This window comes from Desmodus rotundus, chromosome 11, assembly GCF_022682495.2.
Source record: "Desmodus rotundus isolate HL8 chromosome 11, HLdesRot8A.1, whole genome shotgun sequence".
NCBI classification, from domain to species: domain Eukaryota; kingdom Metazoa; phylum Chordata; class Mammalia; order Chiroptera; family Phyllostomidae; genus Desmodus; species Desmodus rotundus.
In genome coordinates, this window is record NC_071397.1 from 76555404 (window position 1) to 76581912 (window position 26509).

General features: G+C 36.0%; 1 protein-coding gene across 1 annotated transcript in view; it reads left to right on the plus strand.

Moving 5' to 3' along the window:
* LAMA2 (laminin subunit alpha 2) overlaps positions 1–26509 on the plus strand; it is a 514111-nt gene that overhangs the window by 140289 nt on the left and 347313 nt on the right. Inside the window, exon 4 of the mRNA XM_024551868.4 lies at positions 24301–24543. Coding sequence (XP_024407636.2) covers positions 24301–24543 — 243 coding nt within the window. The remainder of the gene's footprint in view (positions 1–24300; positions 24544–26509) is intronic.

Here is a 26509-nt window from a genome sequence, read left to right on the forward strand (position 1 = left end):
AAGGCAGTTCCGTGTGTAGTTTTCTGAGGAAATTCCCCACTGTTTTTAACTTTTAAAATAATACAGTGTTTCCATGCTGGTCTTGGTCATATAATAAAGATTCTTGGATAACAAGGCTCTGGAGAAATTTACCTCATTATTGAGAGTTGAGCAAGCTATAGCAATTAATTATTAAATTAAACTTGGGGAGGGCTGGGGGTTAGGCTGGGGTGGGAGGAAAAGGCAGAGAACTGTACTTGAATAACAATAAAATTCGAGAAAAAAAAAACTTGGAACACTAAATGAGAAAACAAGCCTTGTAGTTGTACAAAGTGATGTTGGAAGTGGTTCAAATTTGTGTTGCGTAGGCCTAGGTGCCTTCCACACTTAGTTTCTTTCTTCTTTCTCTTCACAATTTCAGGTTAGGCTGGTGTTATTAATCAAGAGTCACCATCACCCCAACTTATTTAGGCTTGCAAGTACTATGGGATCTGGAAAAATGTTCCCGTATTTTTCTGTTTTTCCCCCCCAAATGCAAAAGCCTATTTAATTGACTGAGGCCTGAGACTAGAGACAGTGAACTCTTTAACTCACTCTGTTTCTCTCTCACTCCCTGGAGTCAGCATGGGAAAGACTCTTATCCACTCCTCTCTAGCCCAGTGGAGATAGAGCAGCAAGGGATTTCAGGGTCAGTGAAGGGGAATGGCCAAGATAGTTATGGACAGAAACTATGTATAGGTCTTCTTTCCACAGGTGACCATAGTGGAAGGAAGTACTAGTCATTGGGTGTTAGTCACATTCTCAGGGGGTCAGATAGACACCAGGCATTTCCACAGTGGGAGTGTGACTTCCCCTCTTCAGGGTTTGGGCCCATTTTGGCCAGGGTGCACACATTTAGGAACTGCAAAGAGCTGACTGGTGGGTCTCACAGCAGACCCTCTTTCCACCCACCTGAGGTTCCTCAGGACTTGAACAACTGGAGAGCAGCAGTGGTCCAGTGCCAACTAAATCACCAACTACCCTGGACTTATTTCCACTGATTCTAGCAGATGAAGGTCAGCTTTGACTTAGAGGGATTTCTCAAGAAGTAGAGCACTATCCAGGAATGGAAGATCGAACTACTACACTGATCAGTCAGTGGATTCCTATGCATGAATTTCCTGCAAATTCTAGCCTCAAAATGCACTCCATTCCTCTCCTGCTACAGACAACATGGTCTTTTATCAGTCACAGAAGTTGTCCCGCTTAATGTCATCACTGAAGACCTGCTTTCCCAATCAGGAGTGAGTCTTCTATCTCTTACCTCAGGTCATTTCCTGGGGTAGGGCATCAATAAATAGTGATGGTTAATGGCTCTGGTTTCCTCTCCACATAATTTTTTTTAGCTTGCACATGGAACAAGAGAGTAAATTATTGATATAATTTGCATAAATCACTTATATTTGAGCTTAGCCTCAATGGTGATGGCACACTACGTGGTACAATCACAAGTTTTTACTAAATAATTTCTATCCAATGTACATATCTTATTCATTCAACAGGTCAAAGATTTCACCTGAATGCCTGTTTTTAATGCAGTCATGTATATTGTCCTAAGTTTGCTTTGCAGCCCTACCCATCCATTCCCACATGGTATCTCAGGACTTATGTGGGTTTGTTTTCCTGTTCTATCTTTCCATTTAGTTTCATGACCCTAAGATGAGTGAATACTTAAGACATCTTTCTTTTATAGTTCAGTCTTCATAACAAGGGTTGGGAATCTGTTTATAAGACAGCTCTGCCTGACTGCAAAGTCTGGAATACACCTAGTGGATGTGGTGCGGAGATGTGACCTTGTGTCTCCCATACCCCAGGATGGTGCCCACTCTTGTCCCTCCTTTACTTCAGCCCTCTCCTACTTCCTGTAAACCAACCTACTTTGTATTCGAGAGAAGGGAGCATAATCTATCAAATGAAATAAATCATATTTCTACTCAACTCAGATTTTAATTTCATCAATGATTTAATGATGTAAAAAGTAAAACAGGTCTGTAGTCAGCATTTATAGTGGAGTCCCTCAGAAAGGAAGGGGCTTTAGAACTCTTATTTGACTTTCGGCTTTGGAGTAACAAACTGTGGAACAAGTTCACAGAACTTAATTAAGGAGAAAAGCTTCGGGAATGAATATTTTAATGCATTGGCAACAGAGAAAATGTGGACATCCTTATTTTTTTAATTTACTTCTCACAGTAAGCCTATAAGGCAGCTAGTATTGTTATCCTTATTTAATAGTTGAAGAACACTGAGACTTAGAAAAGCTAAGTGACTTGTTCTTCTTAACAAAGTTTATTATAAGCATGGCTGGGATTTCAACCTGAGTACCCACAATTCACACCCCAAACTACACCAGCATTTCTTAATCTGGGATTTGAAGACCTAGCCTGGGGAGCTACATTGTTCAGGTTCAAGAAATGCCATGCTATGATCTCCTGGTTTCGACAGGAGAATATAGCCAACATTTGTTTTGTAGTATAATAAGGGACTAGATTTTTCATTTTCTAGTACATTTTAGTATGCTTTTAAAATGGCATAACTTTGTCTTTTCCACCTCTACAACATGAAGGATTAGTAGGTTATATCGCATAGTAGGAACCGTTATCCAATTTGGAGTCAAGGGCAGCAGTTTGACAATGAATAGATAAATATCACTGTTTGTCAGTGATTCAGCAAGAAGTTTGACCATTTCTTGGTCCTCCTATATATTTTGAGATGTATGAATTTTAACAAGTGCCAGGTTATCTTTTGTTATTGATATGTACTTGGCTCCTCTATGAAACACATGCATTAAAATATTTTAAATACTAACAGTCACCTTTGGATTCCCTTGATTAAATCATTGCAGATTACACTGGAACATTTCTTTTATGTTTTAACATTCAAGGTAAGTACTAGAAAAATATAACAATTTATTAAGAAGAAGTAGCTACTTTATAAATTGGTTGCTTTTAGATTTTTATTACTAAGGGATTATTAACTTTTCCCAATTCTATTATTTACTCACAGCATATTGTGAGCAAATGATTTAATCATGCTGTGCCCCAATTACTAGATTAGCAAAAATAAATAGTATAAAATCATGGCAAGAAACTTGAAATAATGAAAATAGCAATATAACAACTAAATTCCATCTGGCAATTGTAGCTATTGCAATGTCCTAGTGAAGGCATACACTCAAGAGAAGAAGGTTAACTGTTCCAGTATGCAAAACCCCAGTATATTAACAAAGAAATGTATGCATCAATTTAAAAGACAATAATAGGGGCTTGAAAGTTAATAGGATGTCTAAAATATTTCATTTTAGTGCCTTTTCAACCAGATTTTTGCCACATGATGTGTTGTGATATCCGATCTCATTTTATGACTTTTTAAATTGGGCCATTTTCTCAGGTAGGCTCTTTGATTTGTTTAGGAAGAAAGCTGATTAGCAAGTGGGGATTAAAATACAGAGGAGCAGCGTTCAAATAGAATTTGTTAATACATATTGAGGTCATGTTCACTCCTGTGTAATCCACGTAGGTCACAGAATTAGGTGGGTTCATATGTAGGAATCCCCTTTCCTCAATAAACAGTTCCCTTCTCTTTCTGGTTTATCCCCCCCAAACTAAAAATGTAGTTATCATGAAATATTATCTTGCAGCTTTAGAGATCAATTTCAACATGTTCTTGACATAAATATTTTATTTACTGACCTCATAGAGACATATTTGGTGAAATAGGCTAACAATGCTAAATGAGAATTATGTTTTAAAGTGAGATTGGATTAACATTTCTATGCAGATATTACAATACTTTTAGAATCGATGTAAATAGCATAGAAGCATTTTTTTTCTAAAGCCTTGACCTGTTAATCTAATGAATGAACCCTTCTGTAATAAAAAAAAATTGAAATACATTGAGGTATTTCAATGTATTCAAATTTTTCACATATTCAAAATTTATTTTGTTTAAATACAATAAGGGTATTCAAATTTTCAATATTTGAAAAAAAATTATTTTCACCTATGTATTCTTTCCTCACACTCTCTTCTTACTCATACCTATTAATAGAATCTTTTGTTCTATAGCTTAAAGAGAATTCTTAGCTTCACCCATTAAATAATGAAAAGGTGAGATAGATACAATTCATAATTAATCACTCAACAGGTAGAAAAAAGTACAAACAATATCCCTACATTTAATATCCCATTATCTAACTAAAGATAGAAGCCATACATGAATGTATTAAAAAGCCATGCAAGATTTAAAGTTTAAATAGTCCACTTAAATATGCTTTTATTCAATGGAGCCTATTTGATGTAAGGACTTCCTTTGGCAGACAGATCTGTATAAGACATTAACCCATGGCATGGTGATTGGACGTTTATTTTCCTATATCCCCACTACATTGTGAATTTTCGAAGTTGGAGGTCTATGATTGTATTTTTTAAGATTTTATTTATTTACTTTTAGAGAGAGAGGAAGGAAGGGAGAGAAACATCAATGTGTGGTTGCCTGTCATACACACCCCTACTGGGGACCTAGCCTGCAACCCAGGCATGTGCCCTGGCTGGGAATTGAACCAGGAACTCTTTCATTTGAAGGCCAGCAGTCAATCCAGTGAGCCACACCACCCAAGTATATGATGGTTTATATTGATTGTGATCCTCAGCATTTAATAGGAACTCAGCAGATGTGATGAAAGAATGGTCCATGGCTGCTTTCAAATCACTGAATTTTATCTTGGTACTATTTGGATCATTGCTAAGTTGATGAATACAAAATTAACTAAAGAGGAGATTATAATCTACTCATTCAAAATATCCTATATGAATACATCTTGTTTAGTATAGCAGAATATAATTAAAATGACAGTTCTTTACCTGCTTTGGTTTTTTTTTTTTTTTTAAGACCATTGATTCAATGTCACAAGTAGGATCTGTGGTTAATTAGAAAATGTATTTTCCCTCTAAATGAATTTGCTCTGACCTTTTAATCATTAATAAAGTTGGCAACCAGCTTTAGTGTCTATATTGTACAGAATGTTTATTCTAATTATCTCTCCTTCAGTCTAGTTTTAACACTGTAGTTACACTGGCCTTATTAATACAAAATCAGATCATATCACTCCTTCTTCCCAAAATCGAATGGCTTTCCACTGTACACAGTGGGAAAAGCACAGTGACCCAGAATAATCTATAGGATCTTTACCTCATCCTGTCTTTCATTTCCGACTTTATCTTCCCTCTTCAGTCCTCCCACTAACTACTGCTTTGGGTGGTGAAGCCTTTGTACCGACACTGGTTTTTTTCTGTCTGAATTTATTTTTCCCAATTCCCATATAGTGTTGTCCTTATCTCCTTTGGGGTTTTATTCAAGTGTCATCTTCTTAGCAAGGACCTTCCTGATAATTCTATTTAAAATTGTGAATCCTTCTCCATTTCTTAACCCACCCCCTGCTTTATTTTTCTCCATAAAATATATTGGAGAAAATAACTTACTATGTGCATTTTGCTATTTGTGTTAAATGTTGTTTACCTTGCCTTTCTAAATGCAATTTGCATGAAAGTGGAGATATTTTTTCTATTTTTTCTTAGTTGCTACATTCTGAATAGTGCCCAGAATATTAGTCACTTGATAAATTTAGATATATGAATAAATGATTGAATGAATGAACAATGCAAAACAGCAATCCATAATGTGAGAATCTTATTAAACTGAGAATTAAATAAAGCATGGAATAATCTCATGTTTCTTATGATAAAATATGCTGTGTACTTTTTAATTTATAAATTTTTCTCTAAGTCTCAGGCTGAACATCATGAAGTAAATTTTTCTTTACTGATCCTTTTTCTAAATATGTTCTAAACTTTAGTCATATTTGTCACTGTTTTTGTGAGTTTACCACATTTATAGCTTTATTTGGGAAAAGCAGTTATTAATCAATTTAACTCCCCTTTTAAAACAAAGAAATCTAGGACTGTCATTTTTTAATTGAATTTTATTATTTCGTAGTAGAAAAAAAGTAAATGTATGAAAGGTGGAAAGGTGATTGTGATGCTGTTTAAACAGCAGCGTAGGCAGGATGCTATGCATTTTCATGTAAAATGCTGATAAACTAAATTCAAGCAATGTGATCAACATGTAAACATTTGGAGATGCAAATCCTATTTCAAATAGTGTCCCAATGAGTGCCCTGGCAGATGATTCTTAAAACCAGGAGATAAGTTAGAGAATTATTTAAAAACAGAAATAACAATACAAAGAAAGAGATCTATTAAAATATGTGGGGAAAGATCTGTTAAAATTTTTATATCTTACTAATCCTGTTATGGAAAGTCTGAACAGCACTGCCTAAAATAGACAGAATGTGGGCAATTTTTCACAACTCTCTGTTGTCTTCCACACATAAAATACAATTGCATTTCATTATGTAGGGGGATATATTCTCCCATTGTTGTATGTTCTCCCATTTTATTCTTTGAGTGGTCACCTCTGGCAACACAGCTGCTGATAGGATGAATTAAACCATTCAGATATTGGAAATATCACAATATAGAAAAAAATTAAATTTCAGTAACAATGTTTTTTTATTAAAATCTTTAATAAAAAGTGAATGGCTCCAAACACTGAGATTTAGTTTGGAAGCTCTCGCCACAGCACCTATCAGTGTTCTGTTTATTTATTTAAACTTGCAAATGTTGACTGCATAATTTTCAAATTAAGGTAATAGGTAATAAACCTGTATAGAAACAAAGGTTATATAGCATCCTTATTAGCCAAATTGTATCTAAATATTAAAAGTAATATATTCCCTGTCAAAATACCTCAGTTTTGTTTGTTTTACAAATATTTTAATGTGGCTTTACAGACAATTTTGTTGTTGGAAGGTCATGGTAGATTAATGTCAAATTAGCTGAAGCAAGGAACACAACTAAAGGAAAAATCGGCTTCGCAATGTAGTGCAACCAAGGAAATTAGTCCAGAACATTAATGAGCAGTTGCCTCTCTGCATTGGGTCATTATGATTACATTAATTTAATAAGTCAGGTTGGGAAGCAAAGATGAATAATCTTCAAGATACAGAATAAATACCCAATTTAGCTTTCTCTCTTCATACTTTAACTGTTTCTGTGCTATAATCTTGCAGCAGTGGGGTGGAATAATGGTACTTTTTGAAGACCTGTTTGGTCTTAGGTAGTGGGCAAAATGTTTGACATGATTTATCTTACAGAACTTGTTTCAACTCTCAAGAAAGATGCTATAATAGAGAACATTTTGCATCAGAGAGATTTAGCAATCCACTTACAATGCACAAATGGTAAGCAATAGAACCAGAGCCCAAACCCATTTATTTTTTATTTTTGAGCCTGCCCTCAATACTCCACATAGACACTCATGGAACTTAATTTCTTACCTGAACATTAAAGTAACTGAGTATCAGTGCTTCTCTGCTGCATACAATGTATTTTGGCATGTATGCATGCTAAAAATTGTGATAATATCACTAAAAACTAAAATAGATTAATATAAAAAGCAGAAAATTAGAAAATCTTACCGGGAAATTAAAATTAGGACATATCAAATATATTATAACCTCTAACATATGTGTATAGAAATAACTTGAAATACTGAATTTACTATTTAAGTGCTGGTGGTATTCTTGATCTTCTCAATATGTTTTGGAGAGAGTTATTGCCTTATTAAATGCCAACTACTGGTCAATTTAGATACTTGTCTTTAGATTCTGTGTGAACCTCCCACAGAATTCTGTAGGGCTTTGACTAGAACATTCCTGGACAATGGCAATTGTACGGGACTTAACACCGTGCTAGAAGATTCAGGAAAGATTATTATGGATCCAATTTGGTCAAAATGATTTTCAGAGTTTAAATCCTTATTCCTTCATTTTTCGCATGATTCATTGACTTTCCTAAGGAAGCACATTTAACGTCTCTCTTATAATCACAATGAAAAGCCTGCCTGAATCAACACAGCTTTTAAAATCCCTACCACTCACAGATAGAATTAAATAGAATTACATACTCTAAATTTTGCAAAACAAGCATTTTTGAGGACACAGAAAATAAGCATAATTTTTAAACAAAAAACTTACATGTTTTTATAATATTGTCAAATGTGGATAATGAAAGTTAAGATACTGAAATGACTTGTTAGAACGAAATGACTTACTATAAACTTGTTTGGTCTATATGTTAAATACCTGCATTTTAACAAACATATATTTCAGTCAAATATTTCTAAAAACATAGTGAGAACTTTGATAAAATAATATTTTATATTTGAAATGAAATTAGTATTGATGGTTGGATTAAAAGTCATGAGCGCACATTACACAGTTTGAATGTAGAGATTAGTAAGAGTTCTTGGTAATTCCCTTACAAATTTGTATTACTGTTCCAGCATTTGTGCGGACGCTGGTGACTAGCATAAACAGGTGTGCAATACATGGACACCTTTGCTCAATCTTCCTGTCTCTGACCTTTCTTCGCGTTGCTATGACATACTCTCTTTATTATATGATCTCCCTCCACATAATCTTATATAGTAAGATTATATAATTGATACCTTGCTCAGAATAGCATAAATTGCTAATCCAACCTCTTAGACTTAAATCAACTCTTCTGTAATCTAAGTCTTTAAAATTCTAATAAAGTTAGGATGTAATGTGTGGCTTTTCCTGTAGGAGTCCTCTTTCAAGTTTCCAAAAGGGCTCAGTTTCAACAAAAACACTTGTATCTATTGATTATATAATGTGGAGGTTCTGTATTAGCAATTTATTTAAAGCAGATGATATTCCAAATTGTAAAAAAATAGACTTATATATACAGTCCTTTTAGGACTTGGGTATATTGTCAGTTTACTGTAGTCTTTATTTCCTGTCTGTATACTGACTGTATTGGCCAGCTTTAATCTTTTGTTTTTTATTAAAACTTCAAATTGTAAAATAATTCATGAACTACATGTTGACTTACAAGTAAATTTTATCAAACGTGCTTTTATTTATCTTTAAAATCATTACATTATATTATTTACAGTATGGCTTAAAATTAGTACTTTTATTTATTTATTTATTTATTGGTAGTATTTGCTTTAATTTTCTTTCTTTCAGGATGGTGTATTAAGAGTATAAAAGTGTTTAGAAATTGGGGAATCATAAATGGCCATGTTCCAATTTAATAGTAATAGAAAAATTACCCTAATAATAGATGGTAATGAAATATATCCTTACAAGTAGACTAGTATGGGTTTACTCAGTCATTTTCCATCTAGACTGGACATCATACAGTAGTTTGAAAAAATGTATTACAAACAGAAACAGAGAAAATGTCTTAATTTTCTTCACAGCCTTACTCTTTAGCTAGAAATAAATAAGGCCATGAGGCTTTTGCTCCCAATGCATAATAAAAGAAATTATCCAAATCAAAGAACTTAAAGGGTCTCTATACTTCTTATATTGTTGGATTGAGTCAGCATTAAAATTCTTTCAGAACAACAAAATAACCTTTAAACAAGACAGATATCTACCCACAAGCCATTAACAACCTAAGTCAACAAACATTGTATGTCCACTTGTTTCCTTGCAGTGTTTATTCATAGATATATTTTTATTTTAGATTTTATTCTGGAAACATTTGGTTTTTCCACTGGCACTTTCTTACTGGTTGTCTTTGCTATATATTCCTTGGGAATTTTACTTGGGTTACATAGCAAGTATAGCTGTATACATGGATTTTTTTCTCATGAACTCACTTTTTGATATAGATTCTATTGTACTGTCTTACAAAAGTTAGCTAACAGCATTAAAATGGGTTTATTTTATTTTACTTCTCTTCAACATACATGTGCCAACACAGATTTGCATGCATTTTAAATTGGTAGTTTACTCCAGGCAAAGATTTGTATCCTTTTTAAACTTTGTTAACTGGACATTATGGACATCTTTCTCATATAACTATATAGTCTTAGACATTTAGTTATTATAAAATAAGCTGCATACCATGTGTCTACTTCCACACCTCTTTAAAGCTGTGGACTCCCTGAAGTGCAAGGATAATACAAGTGAGACATAACATCAGGCAGAATCTCAGGAAACTCCATGGACTTTATGGCGCCTGCCCATAGCACAGGAGAAGCAATATAACCTTTCAAAACAAGTGATACGTCTGTATCAATAATTAAAAAATTTTAAAATATATTCTAGTATTGCATTATTCACAATCCCTTTTCTTTGTTCTTTAGTCATTACAATATAAAACCAGACCTAACCAAAACAAAGCAAAAATTCCCAAACCAAATGACTGCTGGCAGGTGAATTGCAAAGATAGGTGGGAATATGAACTATAGGGGGGGAATGTGGGAGGGAGGGGGTGGGCAGGATGGAGTTGAGTGAAGGGGCGGAAATGGGACAACTGTAATAGCATAATCAATAAATATATCAAAAAAAAGACAGGTGGGAATAAGGACTCAGGTAGACTTTACCCCAAATAGAAGATAGTTGTCCACTAATCTAATTTCTCTTTGTCCCTGGGTATCTGTCTCCTTTTCTCTAAAATAACAGTTTCCAAACAGATCTATATTCTCTTGCCAACTTCATATGCAAAGTTCTTTCTTTTTCAAGATTATATAAAAAATATAACAAACTTAGATTTTATGTATCAGCTAAGAAATAGGTGAAAGTATTGGTACTGATTACAATAACTAATAATTAATAAATGCTTAACATGGGCTGGACGCTTCTTAGCACTTCACGTGGATTATATTTGGTAATCCTCACAACTTTATGATGGAGGTGTATTATTATTTTTATTTCCAGATGGGAAAAAAATGAGACACAAAAAGGTTATGAAACTTTCAAAAGTGGCAGAGGCCATTGGACATTACCCGCTGCATCTGTGGTCCCCCAAGCAGCAGATCCGCTTGCACCTGTAACGCAGTAGGGCAAACTTTATAGCTCCAAACAGAAATCCTGATGATTCCCTTCCCCAGCACATGTACCTTCTCAGCAATTGCACCACTCGTAATCTAGTTGTTTAAGCAAAAATAAGAAGAAATAAAATCTTTGGGAATTATCCTTGGTTATTCTTTTCCCTTCATTTCCTTCATCCAAGTTCTGTACACTCAATCTACACAATATATCCTGAATCTGACATATTATCTGCACCACCACCACTTAATCTAAGGCACCATCGTCTCTCACCAGGATAATAGAAGAGCTTCCTGACTAGTCTCTCTGCCTTCACATCCCTTCTTCATAGCCTACTCACCAAACAGCACCCCCAGCAATCTTTCAAAAACATACATTGGTTCTCATCCCCTCTCTTCTCCAAATCCTCCAGTGGCTTCCTCACATGCGTAGATGAAATCCATACTCCTGCCACCTCCTGTACAGCCTGTGTGACCTGGCCCTTATGTGCTCCTCCAACATCATAGCTGACCACAATCTGTTGCTACTATTGTGTTCTAGCCACATTGACCTTCTTGGGATGAATCAAGTCCATCTGTATCAGGCTCTTTGCACTTGCTATTTCTTCTGTATGCAATGCCCTTTCCCAAGATTTTGACGGGCCATCATTCCTCATATAAGTGAGGTCTCCAGAGGCTCAAACATCACCTCAGAAAATCATTTTCTAATAACCATCGATTTCAGAAATGTCTACCTAAAATTGCATGATTTATTCATTTACCTTATTTGTTGCAGTGAGATTCCTGGAAAATATTTAACAACTGGCTTGCCAGAGCGGGGAAAACATCCTGATTTGTAGTGTTTGCCAGTTTCCATGGTGTAAATATTCCCATCAGGGCTGATTTTAAGTTACCAACATGATGTCATTCAAAAAGGAATTGAGATGAGATCCACACAATTGGCTTTTTGAAAACCGGTGCAAGCTGGTTCCGGCACACCCAGTATTGGCTGTTTTTCTAGACTATAACCCATGTGAGAGAGCAACTTTATCTCACCATTGTATTTCAACACCTAGGTTAAAGACTGTCAAAATAGTAATGCATTCCTCAATCAGATTTGTAGAATGCACAAATCAGTGAACAAACCAATATATTACTCTGCGTGGCTTTAAAATATATGTATGGAAGTGCAAAATAGTAGAATCTGTGTAGGAATCTTGGAAAGCCTGAAGGTGAGAGTAATACTAGTATCCTTCCCACCGTTTAATCCTGGAGCTACCCCAGTCCCTGTTTAAATATTCTTTTTTAAACCATGCTAAAATGATTATTGAGAATGTGGACATTTAAATGTATTCTGCTCATATTTCAATAATGTCATATCTGTTTGGACTGGACAAATTGATTTGAAGTTAGTCTAGTATGCTGTGTACTTTAAGCATGTGATGCATGTCTGAGGTGTTCATGCCAAGAATATCTACAATTCAAATCATTATGTTCTTTTTGTTTGCATTATAATAATAAAGTCTATGACCTAAACACAAAAAGGACTATACTAAAGAATTTTAATAACCATTCTGCTATTCTTTACTTCTATCTGCAACGATATTTAATAGTATATTATGCTGAACAGGCAAAAATTGGAAACATCTCCTCTGCACAAAATATATGTAAAGTCTGCTTTCAACAAGTATCTGAATTTACTACCTGTTGTTTAAGGTCACTATTTTTGATACTATTCTATACTCACTGCAGATAGGAAACCTGGGATAAGAAACAGTTAAACATCTATCTTTCATAACTTTTATAATGCTTTGCCAGTGGCTATGGTTCTTTAGCAACTATCCACAGTGTATTTAGATTAAACAGGATCTTGGCTTCCTAATGAAGCACTCCATTGGAGCGTTGTTTATGGTGTTTCTGTTCACAATTATCCCTCCACATTGCTTGTGGACGAATGGCATGGGTGTTTTCCTGCCATCAATTCTCTGCTGTTTAGATAGATGCAATTTAGAGTGTCAGATTTTACTATTGATGATCTCGCAGCATTACCACTTGATGCTGAGTAATTGTAGTCAATCAAAGTTTTATGGATTATTATGTTTTATACCTTGGGTATCACAAAGGAAATAGAGCTTGATACCATATTGGTGAAATACTACTTCTGTTCCCTAAGGATATATTGTCCTTTAAGCCTTGTGTCTAGGTACTGTGGTTAAATGTCCTACTGGATAGTAAACTCAGAATCGGAATTCAGTTGACAACAACGTATTGTCATACTTTAAGTGGAAAGGTGTGTAGGGTTTTTCTGGTTAAGGATTTTGTATGAATTAATATGTCAAAGGCTGACACAATGCTCCTGGCAGGACACTTGGCACTGCAAAAACTGTCCCATGGCATTGGCTCTTTTTCCAGATAATTCTAACCGTGACTTTTTGTGATGTTCATAACCCATCTAATAGGAAGAATTTCAATATTACATAATTGTCTGATGTAACTTTTAAAGCTATATTTTCCCCTCCTGCAGCCCGAGCCCTTGTTTGATTAGTCTTGATTTTCTTTAGTGTGAGGGTTTAAAAAAAAAAACAAGAACATTTATTCAGGTGCAGCCAGTCAGTCCCACATGAAGAGCCTTGGAAAGTCCAGGAGCAGTCAGGCCTGTGAACAGGGCACATTTGGGTGAAAACTCCATGGAGGAGACAGAGGCACTCTCAAAATGTTCTCTGTGTGCTGTGGACCCTTTTGGAGCTTCAGAAAACTAGCTCTTCCTGCCTCATAAATCATCTTTGACTTGACCAAAGTTATATTATGGTGGGTTTGTAGCAGAAAGAATCAGGAGAAATCTAGGCAGACTACCAAGAGGGAAGAATCTGCAGGATGGTTGTTGTAAGAACTTTATCATATATCCTCTGAAAATGGTAGCCTTTCAAAAATATTCATCATAACTTCTTGGCACTCAATTCTTAGAAAATGTTTACATAGTTATATGAGTGTCATCTGCTACTTTTATTTTTAAACTGTAGCCAGAATGACATCAGGTTCTAAAGCTTCTTATTTTTCATTTCATTTACACTCCTCACACTTCACTGGCAAGTGAGGTCACCTCTTTAAAATCTGGCATAAAGGCCAGCTTGACAAATTTTGGCATAATGCTATCTTGTGCAGATTTTTATTTCAGAGGGAGAATATGTGATTTAGACGTATTTAAAACTGTTGTGTTGGTAAAATTTCCCCTCTGTCCATGATGATGCATATGTCATCTATACCAGGGGTGTCAAACTCATTTTCACCGGGAGCCACATCAGCCTCACAGTTGCCTTTAAAGGGCCGAAATAATTTTAGGACTATATAAATGTAATTACTCCTTAACAGTTAAGGAGTTGAAATTACATTGGGCCCTTTGAAGACAACCGTGAGGCTGATGTGGCCTCCAGTGAAAATGAGTTGAACACCCCTGATCTATACTTATTAATGTTATAAGGTGGTTAGGTAAGTTCCCCCTCCAGTACTTGCAGAAATCGCCTTATGGAAATAAATTGACTCTGTAAAAAGTAGCTGTAGCCATGACTCTACAGGAGCTGAGCAGCACTGTTGAGGACAGGTCATTGCAAACATTTCTCATTCACAGAATCGCCAGGAGTCAGCTGACACTTGGGGTTAGAAATCACATAACACGCATAGAAATCACCTTGAGGTTTCTTAAATCACTTCAGAGTCGGCATTATCTTTTTTGATCACCTATTCAAATAAATTAAAAAAATAATTTAGCATCTATTATGTGTAAGACATTTGAAGGCAATTATAGAGTATTTTATAGTTTCTACCACTAGCAACTTATAACTTAGGCAATTTGGTGGTAATATGGCCAAAACTGCTCCTTAACAAGGCTAAATTAAATTTTCATGAAATATGTTCAGTTGTTAGTTTGAAATATAAAATGGGATGTAAGAATGGGGTTAGGTTAGAAATTAAGGTGTGGGGAATATCTGTATAAAGAAGTTTGTTGAAATATTCATAGACATGGAAGTTATTACAAGAAAAAGCAAGATTAGACAAAACTGGATCTGTAAACTTGCTCTCTAGTTTACTAGTCATGTGAATTGGAACAAGTTATCTAATGTATTAATTTTCTTTTGTGGCCATAACAGATTGCCACAAGCTTAGTGGCTTAAAACAACACAAACTTACCTTACAGTTTAACAGGTTAGAAGTCTGAGATGAGTCCTACTGGGCTAAAATTTAGATGTGGGCAGGACTGTATTCCCTCTGGAAGCTCTAGAATCCACTCCCTTGATTTTTCCAGCTTCTACAGGCTGCTGCATCCCTTGGCTCATAGCGCCTTCCTCCATCTTCAGAGTCACAAATGAGTTCAGTATTTCTCATGTTCCATCACTCTGACCTTCTCTTTTGCTTCCCTCTTCTATGTTTAAGGACGTTTGTGTTTACATCGGGGCCACTAGCATTATCCAGGATTGTTTTAGCGTCTCAAGGTCTTTAACTAAATCATATCTGCAGTCCAAGCTTCCTAGGATTAAGATACAATCTTAGTCTGTGAGGGACCATTATTCTTTCTGCCATGCCTACCCCCTGTCATTTCAATTTTCTGATCAGTTCCTAGGTATCCCACACAGTTCTTGTTAGCAGAAACAAACCTCTGGATGCTGAGGTGCCTGGCTAAAACTAGGCACTAAGTAAAATGTTACTTTGCCTACGGAAAAGATTATTAGGAAATAAATCATTGGACAGACCTTGGTTAAGGAAACTCAAGTTATGAAGAGCCAGAGCAGAAGCACCCACACAGGACTTCGGGAGAAATTCTGATAGTGCTGTTTTCTGAATACGCCTTCTGTTTTCATGCCCTCCTTGGCCATTGCTTGCTTTCCATTCTAGGCAAAAGCTGTATTAGGAAAACATGTTTTTCTTTAAAAGAAAATCCCTGAATTATAAATAAATACCAGTTTTTAAAGATAAAGGGAGTTTCAGAAAGAGGGAGAGCAGCATAGCCAAAGGCTATAAGAGACTTCAAAGAAGATGAAAATGGAGGGAAAAAATATAAATTTTCCAACCAGGTTGCTTGTAACTCTTCCAAAAGTGATTAAAGCGGGGTGGTGGGTAGTGTGTGGGCTCCGGGGTGGTAAAGTAATAAACAACAGTCAGTGCAGGCTAGTCTTGGAAAATGACTCTAGAGAAGGACACAAAATGGGGCAATATATAAGCATGAAAATAGCTATTTCATTTGTAATAGCTAAAACTAAATAAATGTTAAGTGACTCTGATCTGTTGAAAGAATTCATGAACCAAGATCAGAAAGTTTCATTCTGTCTTTGATTTGTGATTCTACACTGTTAACATTATATGTCTAACTCTTCTCATCACTACAAATCTTTGCTATTATTCCCCAAATGCTTTGAACTGGAGTGATTCATTCATGTCGGCAATGTCATAAATTGGAGAACGCATAGGTTCTTACTCTGGTAACTATAGAAGCGCAAAAACAAAGGCAAAGCCAGGTATTTCTCCAGGGTGAATAAATTTTAGAAGGCAAGCTTTAAACTGTCACATTTCTGATTGTCTGTGATTCACACCAATACTGGGCTCTGTGATGGCTTCATTGAAAGGACTGTCATGTTCTATGGGGGACTCAGACTACTTGCTCTTTTATCAGTAGCTGGTGTGAAAGCCGTGCTGTGCCAATGGCTGGTTCACAGGAGGCAGGTCAACCTTTTGAAAACAGAGATTGTTTCAAATGCGAGAGAAATAGGTGAGGAGAGGACTGATGTCAAGGGCAGTGCTAAAGAGAAGGAAAATGCTTGCCTGCGTGTTACCTGGAGCTAACGTTGTCAAAAAAAGGTAGTGACTTAATGTAGCCTGGCATACTAAAAACATTGATAAGTTAAGGGAGGACCTTGTTCATTCCAATTTGGATACTACTCACTTGTATTACTAGTTTTCTTCAGATTGGGCTAAAATTTTGGATATTTTCTGGGCCAGAAATGTCCTTTAGATTTAACAGTTAATTTGAAAGAATTATTAAGATCTATGCCATCCACCCTGGCTGGTGTGGCTCAGCGGACTGAGCTTCAGCCTGCGAATCAACGGGTTGCCAGTTGGATTCCCAATCACGGCACATGCCTGGGTTGCAGGCCAGGTACCCAGTAGAGGGTGTGTGAGAGGCAACCACACATTGATGTTTCTCTCCCTCTCTTTCCTCCTCCCTTCCCCTCTCTCTAAAAGTAAGTAAATAAAATCTAAAAAGGAAAAAAAAGATTTTTACTTCAGTTCAGAAATCAGTATGGTCACAGAATTAAGCAGAGTTACCCATTTATCAAGATAATAAAGAAAATGCATTAAATGTTTTTTAATAGCAAGCACTAAATTACCAGTAGTGGTAAAATCATTACATGAAAGAGATTTATTTGTTTATTTAAATCAGATATATTAGTAATCCTTTTATTCTGATTATGGAAACTTTACAACATGAACAAGAGTATAGAGAATACTGCAGATCCAGATGTACCCAACACCAACCTATAAGAATTAACTCATGGCCTTTCTTGTATTGATTCTACACTTACCCACACCCTACCCACACCCAGATTATCTGGAAGCAAATTCCATGCATACCACTTTCTCTATAAATATTTCAGTATTTGTCTCTGAAGGTTAAGTCTCTATTGTAAATAAAACAACTGTCACACCTAAAAATCAATTGCTATCATTGCAACTTCTTTAATATGAGCAAATATCCAGAAAGTATTCAAATTCAAATTCATTGCATTTGCCTCCAAATGTTTAAAAGGTTGATTGAATTAGGATGCTCCTGAAGTCACATATTGCATTTGTTTGATACAGGTCTTGAATCTCTCTTAATCTATAATCTCATTATTTTTATTTCTTGCAACTTATTTTTTTAAGAAACCATATTGTTTGTCCAGTGGAAGGTCTACATTCTAAATTTTGCTAATTGTATCCTTGTGTTGCTGTTTATTTGTTCCTCTGCTACTGTGTTTTGTGCAAATGATAGTCGAATTTCAGAGACTTGCTCCAATCCAGGCTCACTTTTTTGGCACCAGTACTTTCGAGATGGTGCAGGTGGCTGCATCACACTGCAGAAAATGTCCAGGTGTCTCTCTTTCGGAGATATCAGTGGCCGTAGATCCACCATTTGAGAGTCCACTTCACTGTAAACAGTAGCATCCTATAGAATCGCAATTTTCTTCATGTTGCTTTTTTTTTTAATTTAACAATATAACCCTCCATTTGTTTTTCTTCCATCTCAGGTTTCCTTGGCTATTCTTGCTTGTTCATTCTTCCAAACCAACTTTGTAATTAACTTGTCTAGCTCTAGGGAAACTAAAAAACCTAATATTTTAAATGAAAAATGTAACTGCTTTACATCTATATATTAAAAGAGCTGAAAAGCAATATTATTTTTCAGAACTAGAAGTTGAAATTTTCTTTCTTGCAGAGTGAGGTAGAGAAATTCTTCAAATACTTTCCCAATAGTTGTTAAGCAATGATTAAAACCCTTTTAAAAAACAATTTCATCAAATAATTGAACATTTTATCTTCAAAGGATTATCATTAGTCAATCAGTTAGATTATTGTTTCTTAGAAATTCTGGAGTGGTAGAGTAATTAATTTTCAAATATATATATTTTACATGAATTTAATGTGGTTATAAAAAATTGTTTTAAATGAGGGCAGAGTGTTTCTATTTCTTTGGCCATATGGGAACCCCTTACCCTGAGGTGAAATATCTATTTGCTTACCTGCCACTTGTTAAGTTCACACTCAACAATTGTAGTACACACTTGGGGAGGGGTGGGGGGAATAAGTAGACCCCCCATGCTACCTGAGTGACAAATACAAGTCTTTTCAGTATGTACAATTATTGTAAATGAACTTGTCTGGAAGAAAGTACAGGTGGGCCAAGAAACTGTCATTCTGGACTTCCCATGACATTATTCTGTTTTTTGAAGTAAGTGTAAACTTATAAGGAGCCATGAAATGCACCCAGGAAGTAATAATCGGATGTATCTCCAAGTCAATTTTTAAAGTTTAGATTATTATTGAACACTTCTTATTTTGGTGCTTGACTTAAACTCAGATCCAGTAATAGTACTGTCAAAATCTGTATAATGATCTCTTCAAAGAATGTTTAAGATTATTACAATGAGCCAGTCATTTTTTATGATTGCTCAGAAAGGTTTGCTGGGGAGTAAGGACTTGGTGACCTGTAGTTTGGTGGGGATGGGTCTTTGAATGAATCTTCAATAGGATTCTGGACTTTCAATGGATTCCCTGCACTCAGCCCCACTGCTCACCCTTGCTTCTGTGAGACCTGCTGCTCTGAGGTTCCACCAGATGTCCCCCACCCCCACACTGCCCAGGTGTCAGCTACTTTGTGTACTTTAGGCCATGATCTCCGCTCTTCCTCATTAGCCAGCTCCCACAGACCTTCTAGAAATATGCTGAACTCTCCTCATCCTCTTCTCTTTGTTGTTAATGGTTTCCATTTTACTTCTTCACATTTTCTCTTTTCAAGTCTCAGGCGAAAGAGCAGATAATATGAATTGCATCCATCAACTCAAACACAGGACGTGTTCACATTTCTATAAAGCTTCCCAGATTATTCCAGTTGGCACTAAGCTTGAAAACTCATGATTTCTAGAATCCTTTCTGGTTCTGATATTGATGACTCATTACTTTCTGAAGAGCAATATAGCTATATGGATAAATGTGAGAATTTGACAAGCAAACTATTTAAACTAATAATAGAGATGAGTTTTCAAAGTATGTTAGAGATGGCATCACGGCAAATGGAAATGTTAGAATTCGAATTATGTGCAAGAGCAGGTGAGAAAATATTGCAAAGCCTCTTTTAAAATTAAGCAGTTTTGTTACGGGGACTTGCTGTAGAACATTCACAGCTGCTAGCCACATGGGGGAACAAGGCAAAGATCAACAGCAGGGAGATTCAATGGTAGCATACTGTTCTCTCGAGAGAATAGGAAAGAAGAAATAGAAGAGATAATTAATTCAAGCCTTAGGAGAAAGATGAAGTGTCATCTTCCATAGAGAATGACCTTCATTAATATTTTCTTGGCTTTCTTGGGGATCAGCTTACAGGAAACAGGTCCCATGGATTTGGCACATCACTGAGGAGCCACACTTTGGCCTGGCTCTCTTAATTGTGTGCCCATGACTCAAAGGCCTCAGTGAAATCTCCAAAATGCATATTGTTTGGTAGCTTTTTCTAGATCTGTGGTTCTTCTAAGGACAAAGAAACTAGGATAAAGTGGGTTCCTTAGAGTCACAGCAGAGAATATTAAAAAAAAACAATCCGGACCCAGAAATGCATGTGCTAGAAATCGGTTCCAGATGTCAGAACCAATTGATTATAGGTGAGCTAAGATATCCAGCCCCTGGGTAGCATCCAGACTGATCAAAACCTCCAGGATGCTCACTTTAGGCTGTGATATCTCCTCTTTTTACCCCATTGTTGTACCGATATTGTATCTCAGCCATGATGTACAAAAGACTGGAAAGCATCACTGTATATGATGGTCATTTTATGTTACTTGCTACATTGGGACTGAAGGATTTCTTAGAAAGACTCTATTCTCCAGTGCTACCCTAAAAGAGATTAATTCTTAAGACATTGCTTAGGATAACAGGAACACCTAATTCAGTTCTGCATCAGTGAAGTAATTGCATGACATTTTGTTAGGTGACGTGCAAATGGAATATGAAATAGAAAATTCACTTTGTTATGTATAAAATGTCCAATATGTGGTAGCATTTCAAAAGTTATTTTGGATTTTTTTAATTCATGTACCAGGATTGTAAAAAAGGGCTTTCCAACAGAGGAACATTTGGAGATTATGTGTTGATATCTAAGGTTCATCAAACCTAGCCATCCTAGTGTTTTTGTATTCCTCATAACAAGGTGTTTGCTTTCCTGTTGCCTGCCATACAAATTAGGGTTTTAATCATCTGGAAATTAGGTTTTATAATTCCTGATTTTGAAGAGCATTTATGCTGAAAAAAAGAAGGCATAGTTAATGAAAGTGGTGTAGATACATGAAGAGAATTATTCCATTAGGCTCATTAAAATTGGAGAACTAAGGAAACCACTGTAAAACTTTTCACAGCTATTCTCTGACGCCTTCGAAGAATACTTCTATTCATTGTGATTTTCAATAATGCTGTCTACCACATTTTTAAAAGTTTATTCAAAATACTATGTGCCAACTAATTTAATTAACTGTGCATGGAATGTGAAAGAGTCCATAGAAAATAAATGAAAGAGGGATATTGTTTTGAAATGGGGCTCTTCTAATATTCTCTAAGGTAATGACCGCTTCTCCATGTCAGTTAGTGCTGACCATTATATTGAATTATGGAGAGAGTCTGTGGGGTTTTTGCTATAACTCTATTTCATGCACTTCGTCTATTATTCCAGAGCCAACACAGAAACTCCTAAGCCATATATCCACATTGTAGCTCCAAGAGAATTTGGCCTCTTCTTCTATTTGCTTGTTGAGCTGCTTTCTGAGCAAAATTCTTTAGCCATATCCTTAGTGTACCTTTATTTTTCTTATTGGATACCTATGATCTCTAATTATGCTTTGCTATTTCTGTTTTTGTTTTCTATTTTTTTTAATGTCTGCAATTTTTTTCTAGAAGGAAAGATGCTATTTTGAAATATTTATAGATTCTTTTTTCCAGAGAACATGCTGTGTTTTGTATTCATTATCTCTGTATCTCTTCCATGGTTTTGACTTTGTAAATGAAACATTGGAAAACAGGGGACAAAAGAGTTTAAGTAATTTTCTCAGCTCACAGAAACATAGTAGGATGAACACTATACATGTCTTAGTTCCTACAAGTGACAAGATAGGCTAGTGTGGAAAGGGAGTCAAACTTAGACAAACAGAAGGAAGAAAACAGTGTTACGCAAATAGAAGTTACAAGGAAGCATATTACAATGATTTTGGTTATTCAACTAGTCTAATAAATATTGAATGCCCACTATTTCAAATGAATTGTAATAAGGATTATAGCATCTCTGACCTTCAGGAGCTCAGAATTTAGTTATTTGTACTCTTTATCATTTTAATAACCTTGTCATGAATATTTTAGGATTACTAGAAATTAGGACTAGGGTGTTTTATATTCATAATAGAGACAACCACTTCTCTGTGTTCTGTCAGATTAATCAATAGGTATATTCTTCAGTGCATTTCTTTATAAAAATGTCAGGTGAATGAGTTGTAGAATATGGAGTGCCAAAAATAATTCCATATGAATAATACCTTAAAAATAAAGAAATAGCAAACATATTGGATGGTGGTTAATGGAGTATTTTCCATGTTACTCCTATTTTTATCCTTTACTTGATACTCATTTGCTTTCATTTTTCTTGTATTTTAAAACAAATTTTTAAGAACTAAGACATTTATGTTAATAAATGAATACAGCAGGATATGGGGTGAAAAGAAAAAGTTATTGTCCTTCTCTCTTTGATTCCTCATTCTCAAACCCCATAGGTAACAAACTGAATATGCCATGTATGTCTTTGCCCAAAAGGTCTAAGTGGATTTAAATATTTATATGCACAAACATAGGTATATGTGCCTGTCTGCAATTTTACTTATCTGTGTACTTTGTATACAGATACATAGTATTTCCCACGCAGAGTGATATTCAGTAAAACGGAACAAGGCCCAGACCAGTTGGAATAGACGTCTTGGCTTTTCTTTGCTCTTCTGTGGTTAACCAGATGGTCTCAGGGGAGGGAAGACGTTTGGGAGTCTTGGGCCACAGCAATTCACCAACAAGTACAGAAGTATTTCAGTATGTTAACCACAATTTTTCCACAGCTGTTCCTAAAAAGCAACTTGCAGCCCTACTTTCAATCATTGGTGGCTCGTGGTTTTTCCCTAATGGCGCATGAGTGTGCCGGCCTCTAGGAAAGATCTCAAAAGACCTCAGACCATTTCAAAGGACCTTCATCAAAGCCACTTGTATTGTCCCGTCTGTACCAACGTTTCATATTTCTAAATTCAGTCTCTTAGGGTTTGCTATAATACTGTTTATGTCTTCATTAAAGTCTCATGCCGAAACTATGAAACAGATAAAGCTTATTTCTAGACCATCTCTTTCAGGATTTCCTTTATGGCCCAGCAGACCCCTTAGTGACATTGTTTATTGGGTCTGCCCTCCCGATGTACCTACCCTTCCAGTGACTGCAGTCAGCCAGAGCTTAGTGCTGTTAAGCTCCCCCACATCTCAGAGCATAAATCTGTCATCCCACCAACAGTGGGACAGTAAGTTAAATTAGTTTGTGTGTATCTTTCCACTCAAAGCATTGCAGATAAATGTTAATATTTGTACAATATTTTTTTGACTTTCGGACTGCATTGGCAAAGCCACACATATGCACTATCACAACACATCCAGATATTTTTTCATCTTCAAATTTTATGTTGATTTGAAAATGAGTGCCACATTCCCCTCTGTTGTCACTCTGATGCCTTTTTCACTCCTCCCCTTTATTTTTACACACTTATCTATTGTATGGAAGGTACAGATATCCTTCATTTAATATGTTCCAGTTTCCATCAGTTGTCAGTTTTACTAGAATTTCTTCTCCATTATCTTCTATATGGGGATGTAGAGGAAGTAACATTTATTATTTACCACCAAGTCTTTCGCCAGGTGCTTTGCACGCATTATCTCATTTAGTCTAAATTGCCCCTCAATTGTATGCTTATTATTGACCCTAATTTGCAGGTCTGGAAGCTAAGAGTTAGAAAAGCAAAATAACCTGTTCACGGTCCCATAAATGCTAAGACCACGATTTGAATACAGGACCGTGCCTCCAAAGCTCGGCGTGGGTTTTGCTGCATCACACTGACTGCATCTAAGTGGCACTTTGCAGAGGACTAGTTAATATAAGTAAGCATATCTGCTAAACTGTCAAGCACTATCATTCACACATGGAATTTCTTACTCATAGTCCATACTCTGCACAGTAAGATGAGCACATTGGTATGTAATGAATGCTTTCGGTGATCATGATTGTAATGGAACTTTAAAAATTGGGTGAAAGGATGTCAATGAGTTGTTAGAGAGCTAAAATCCAATCTTCACCTATTTCTTTCCATGACTTGGCTGTCAAAATGGAACATCCCATCTTTGCAAAAGTTATTGAATATGAACACATAACAGTAAAATCATTTCAGAGAACATAAAGGGTTATGGAATAAAATCTGAAATAATATCCATTGTAGCACTAAGCCTTGTATTTGACATAAAACCGTGAGGATGCCTTGGGACTCAGAGTTACACGTCACTGTTGTCCCTCTCACCCAGGTGTTCCAGATTGCGTATGTGATTGTGAAAGCAGCTAACTCCCCTCGGCCTGGAAACTGGATCCTGGAACGCTCACTGGATGATGTTGAATACAAGCCCTGGCAGTACCACGCTGTGACGGACACCGAGTGCCTAACCCTCTACAACATTTACCCCCGCACTGGACCACCATCATATGCCAAAGACGATGAGGTCATCTGCACCTCGTTTTACTCCAAGATACACCCTTTAGAGAATGGAGAGGTAAGATGAAAAAACTCACCATAAGTACAGTTAAGATGACCAAATAGGCTTGTCAGAAAGCCTTCAATATATCAGTAATTGATGTCCGGGAGATTTAAAAACAGGATTTCACAGAAGTGCATGTAAATGAGTTATCAAATAAAAAGGAAAAACCCAAGGGGATTAGAATTTTCACAGCCTTCATCTAGTATGTGTCTCCCATCTCCAATAAAGATCATAGAAGAGGAAATGGGTTTAAGTAGGGAAGTCAGCGATTAATTTCACATATAAAGAGACTTTTCTGACAAGGAGGATGGCTAATGATTGGACAAGGATTGAGACCCTAAAGGAAGTCTTAGTTCTGCGTGTACTCTGGTCTGAAAGTGGGGACAAAAGGGTGAATTTGGAAAGAAATAAAATTCACACCAAGGACCTAAATAAAAGGGAATTTGATTTTTTGCCGTCACCACATATGAAGTATCTTTACTTTGGTCAGGCTGTGCGCCAAACCCCAACCGCTAGACCACCAGGGGTGGTCAGGCCATGCTTCTTACATATTGAATGCATGCTTGATTCAAAAGTGTTCCACTTCTCTGTAGCATCTTTTATCCTGGGGTTAAGATTTTTAGGTTCATTCATAGGTTTTAGGACAAGATTGAAACCATGGCTTTCCCTGTTACACCCTGTTTATTTTGAGCTACTCTGTGCCTCAGTTTTGCCTCCTATAAATGAGAACCAATAACATTAGTTTTTACTTCATATAATTTGCCAAATGAGTAAATGGATTATTATATTTAAAGTATTAGAGCAGGGCTGACATATACACTAAGAGCTCTGTAAGTATTAACAAGTCGTGTTGTTGTTGCTGAAATAATAATAATAACTATGGTGTAGTTTTTATTGTTACTAGTTTTCTTTCAAATACCCAAACCTTAGCAAAGTGACTCTCTTGGACTGTCTGATTATATTTCCCTAATCCCTGCCCCCTCAGTGTGTGTGACCTAACTCCTTTTGTCCTACCTGCTTATGTACATCTCTGGTTATATTCATATCTGATATTCTCTTCTCAATGACCTATATACCTGAAGCCAGTACCATTTTTAAATTCACATTTTCAGAAAGCCCATACTCATCTTCTGTCATGCCCAGCTCAGCCAATCTAAGGCTATTTCCTTAAACACTTCTGGGAGAAATTTAGATTTTTGACATAAATCTATCACACTGTCTTTTGACACTATTATTCTATGAATGTACATCAGTGCATCACTATATTTCAAATTGCATGTTCAAAACTATCACTTTTGGGGAAAAAATTCCAAATGGTGCTCTCAGCAGAGATCTCAATCTGCCAAATGACAGGGAGTCAAATGCAGTGTATCAAACAGCTGTTCGACCTGCTCTGTGCCTGGAGACATCCGAATCCTGGCCAGATTGGCCCGCGGATAAGGGAGCAGGGAGGGAGTGCAGAGAGAGTGAGTATATTTGAGTTGAATTTTTATTACTTTACTTCTGGATCTAGTGTTTACTGAGGACCAATAATTATCTAATATTTATAAAGCTATCCTTTACCTTAAAAAGGTCCAACTGAGAAGTCAGTCGAATAATATAAAGTAATATAAGATAGACATGGAACATACAAGTTGCATGCATATCCCCAAATCATTGTTTCTATATTGATGGTGGTTCCCATTGTTTTAGACCATAGTGACCTGTCAACATGGATAAAACAGACGTGTTGTCTGTTTATTTAACTGGCTATATTGTTTTCACTCTTACACATTCACCAAAGATATTCATGAACAGTGACTCTTAAGAATAACTTATTCAACTTTTTCTGTGACATGTTTTTAGATCTATTTTTTTCTCATAGGAAGGTAAATGAGGTTACAAATAGAAAGTAACTGAAAATATTTGAAGTAGAATGACAGTATTCAGAAGTGAGAATTAAATTCTGACCTCTCTTGGGCTATCTGCCTCATTCTATATG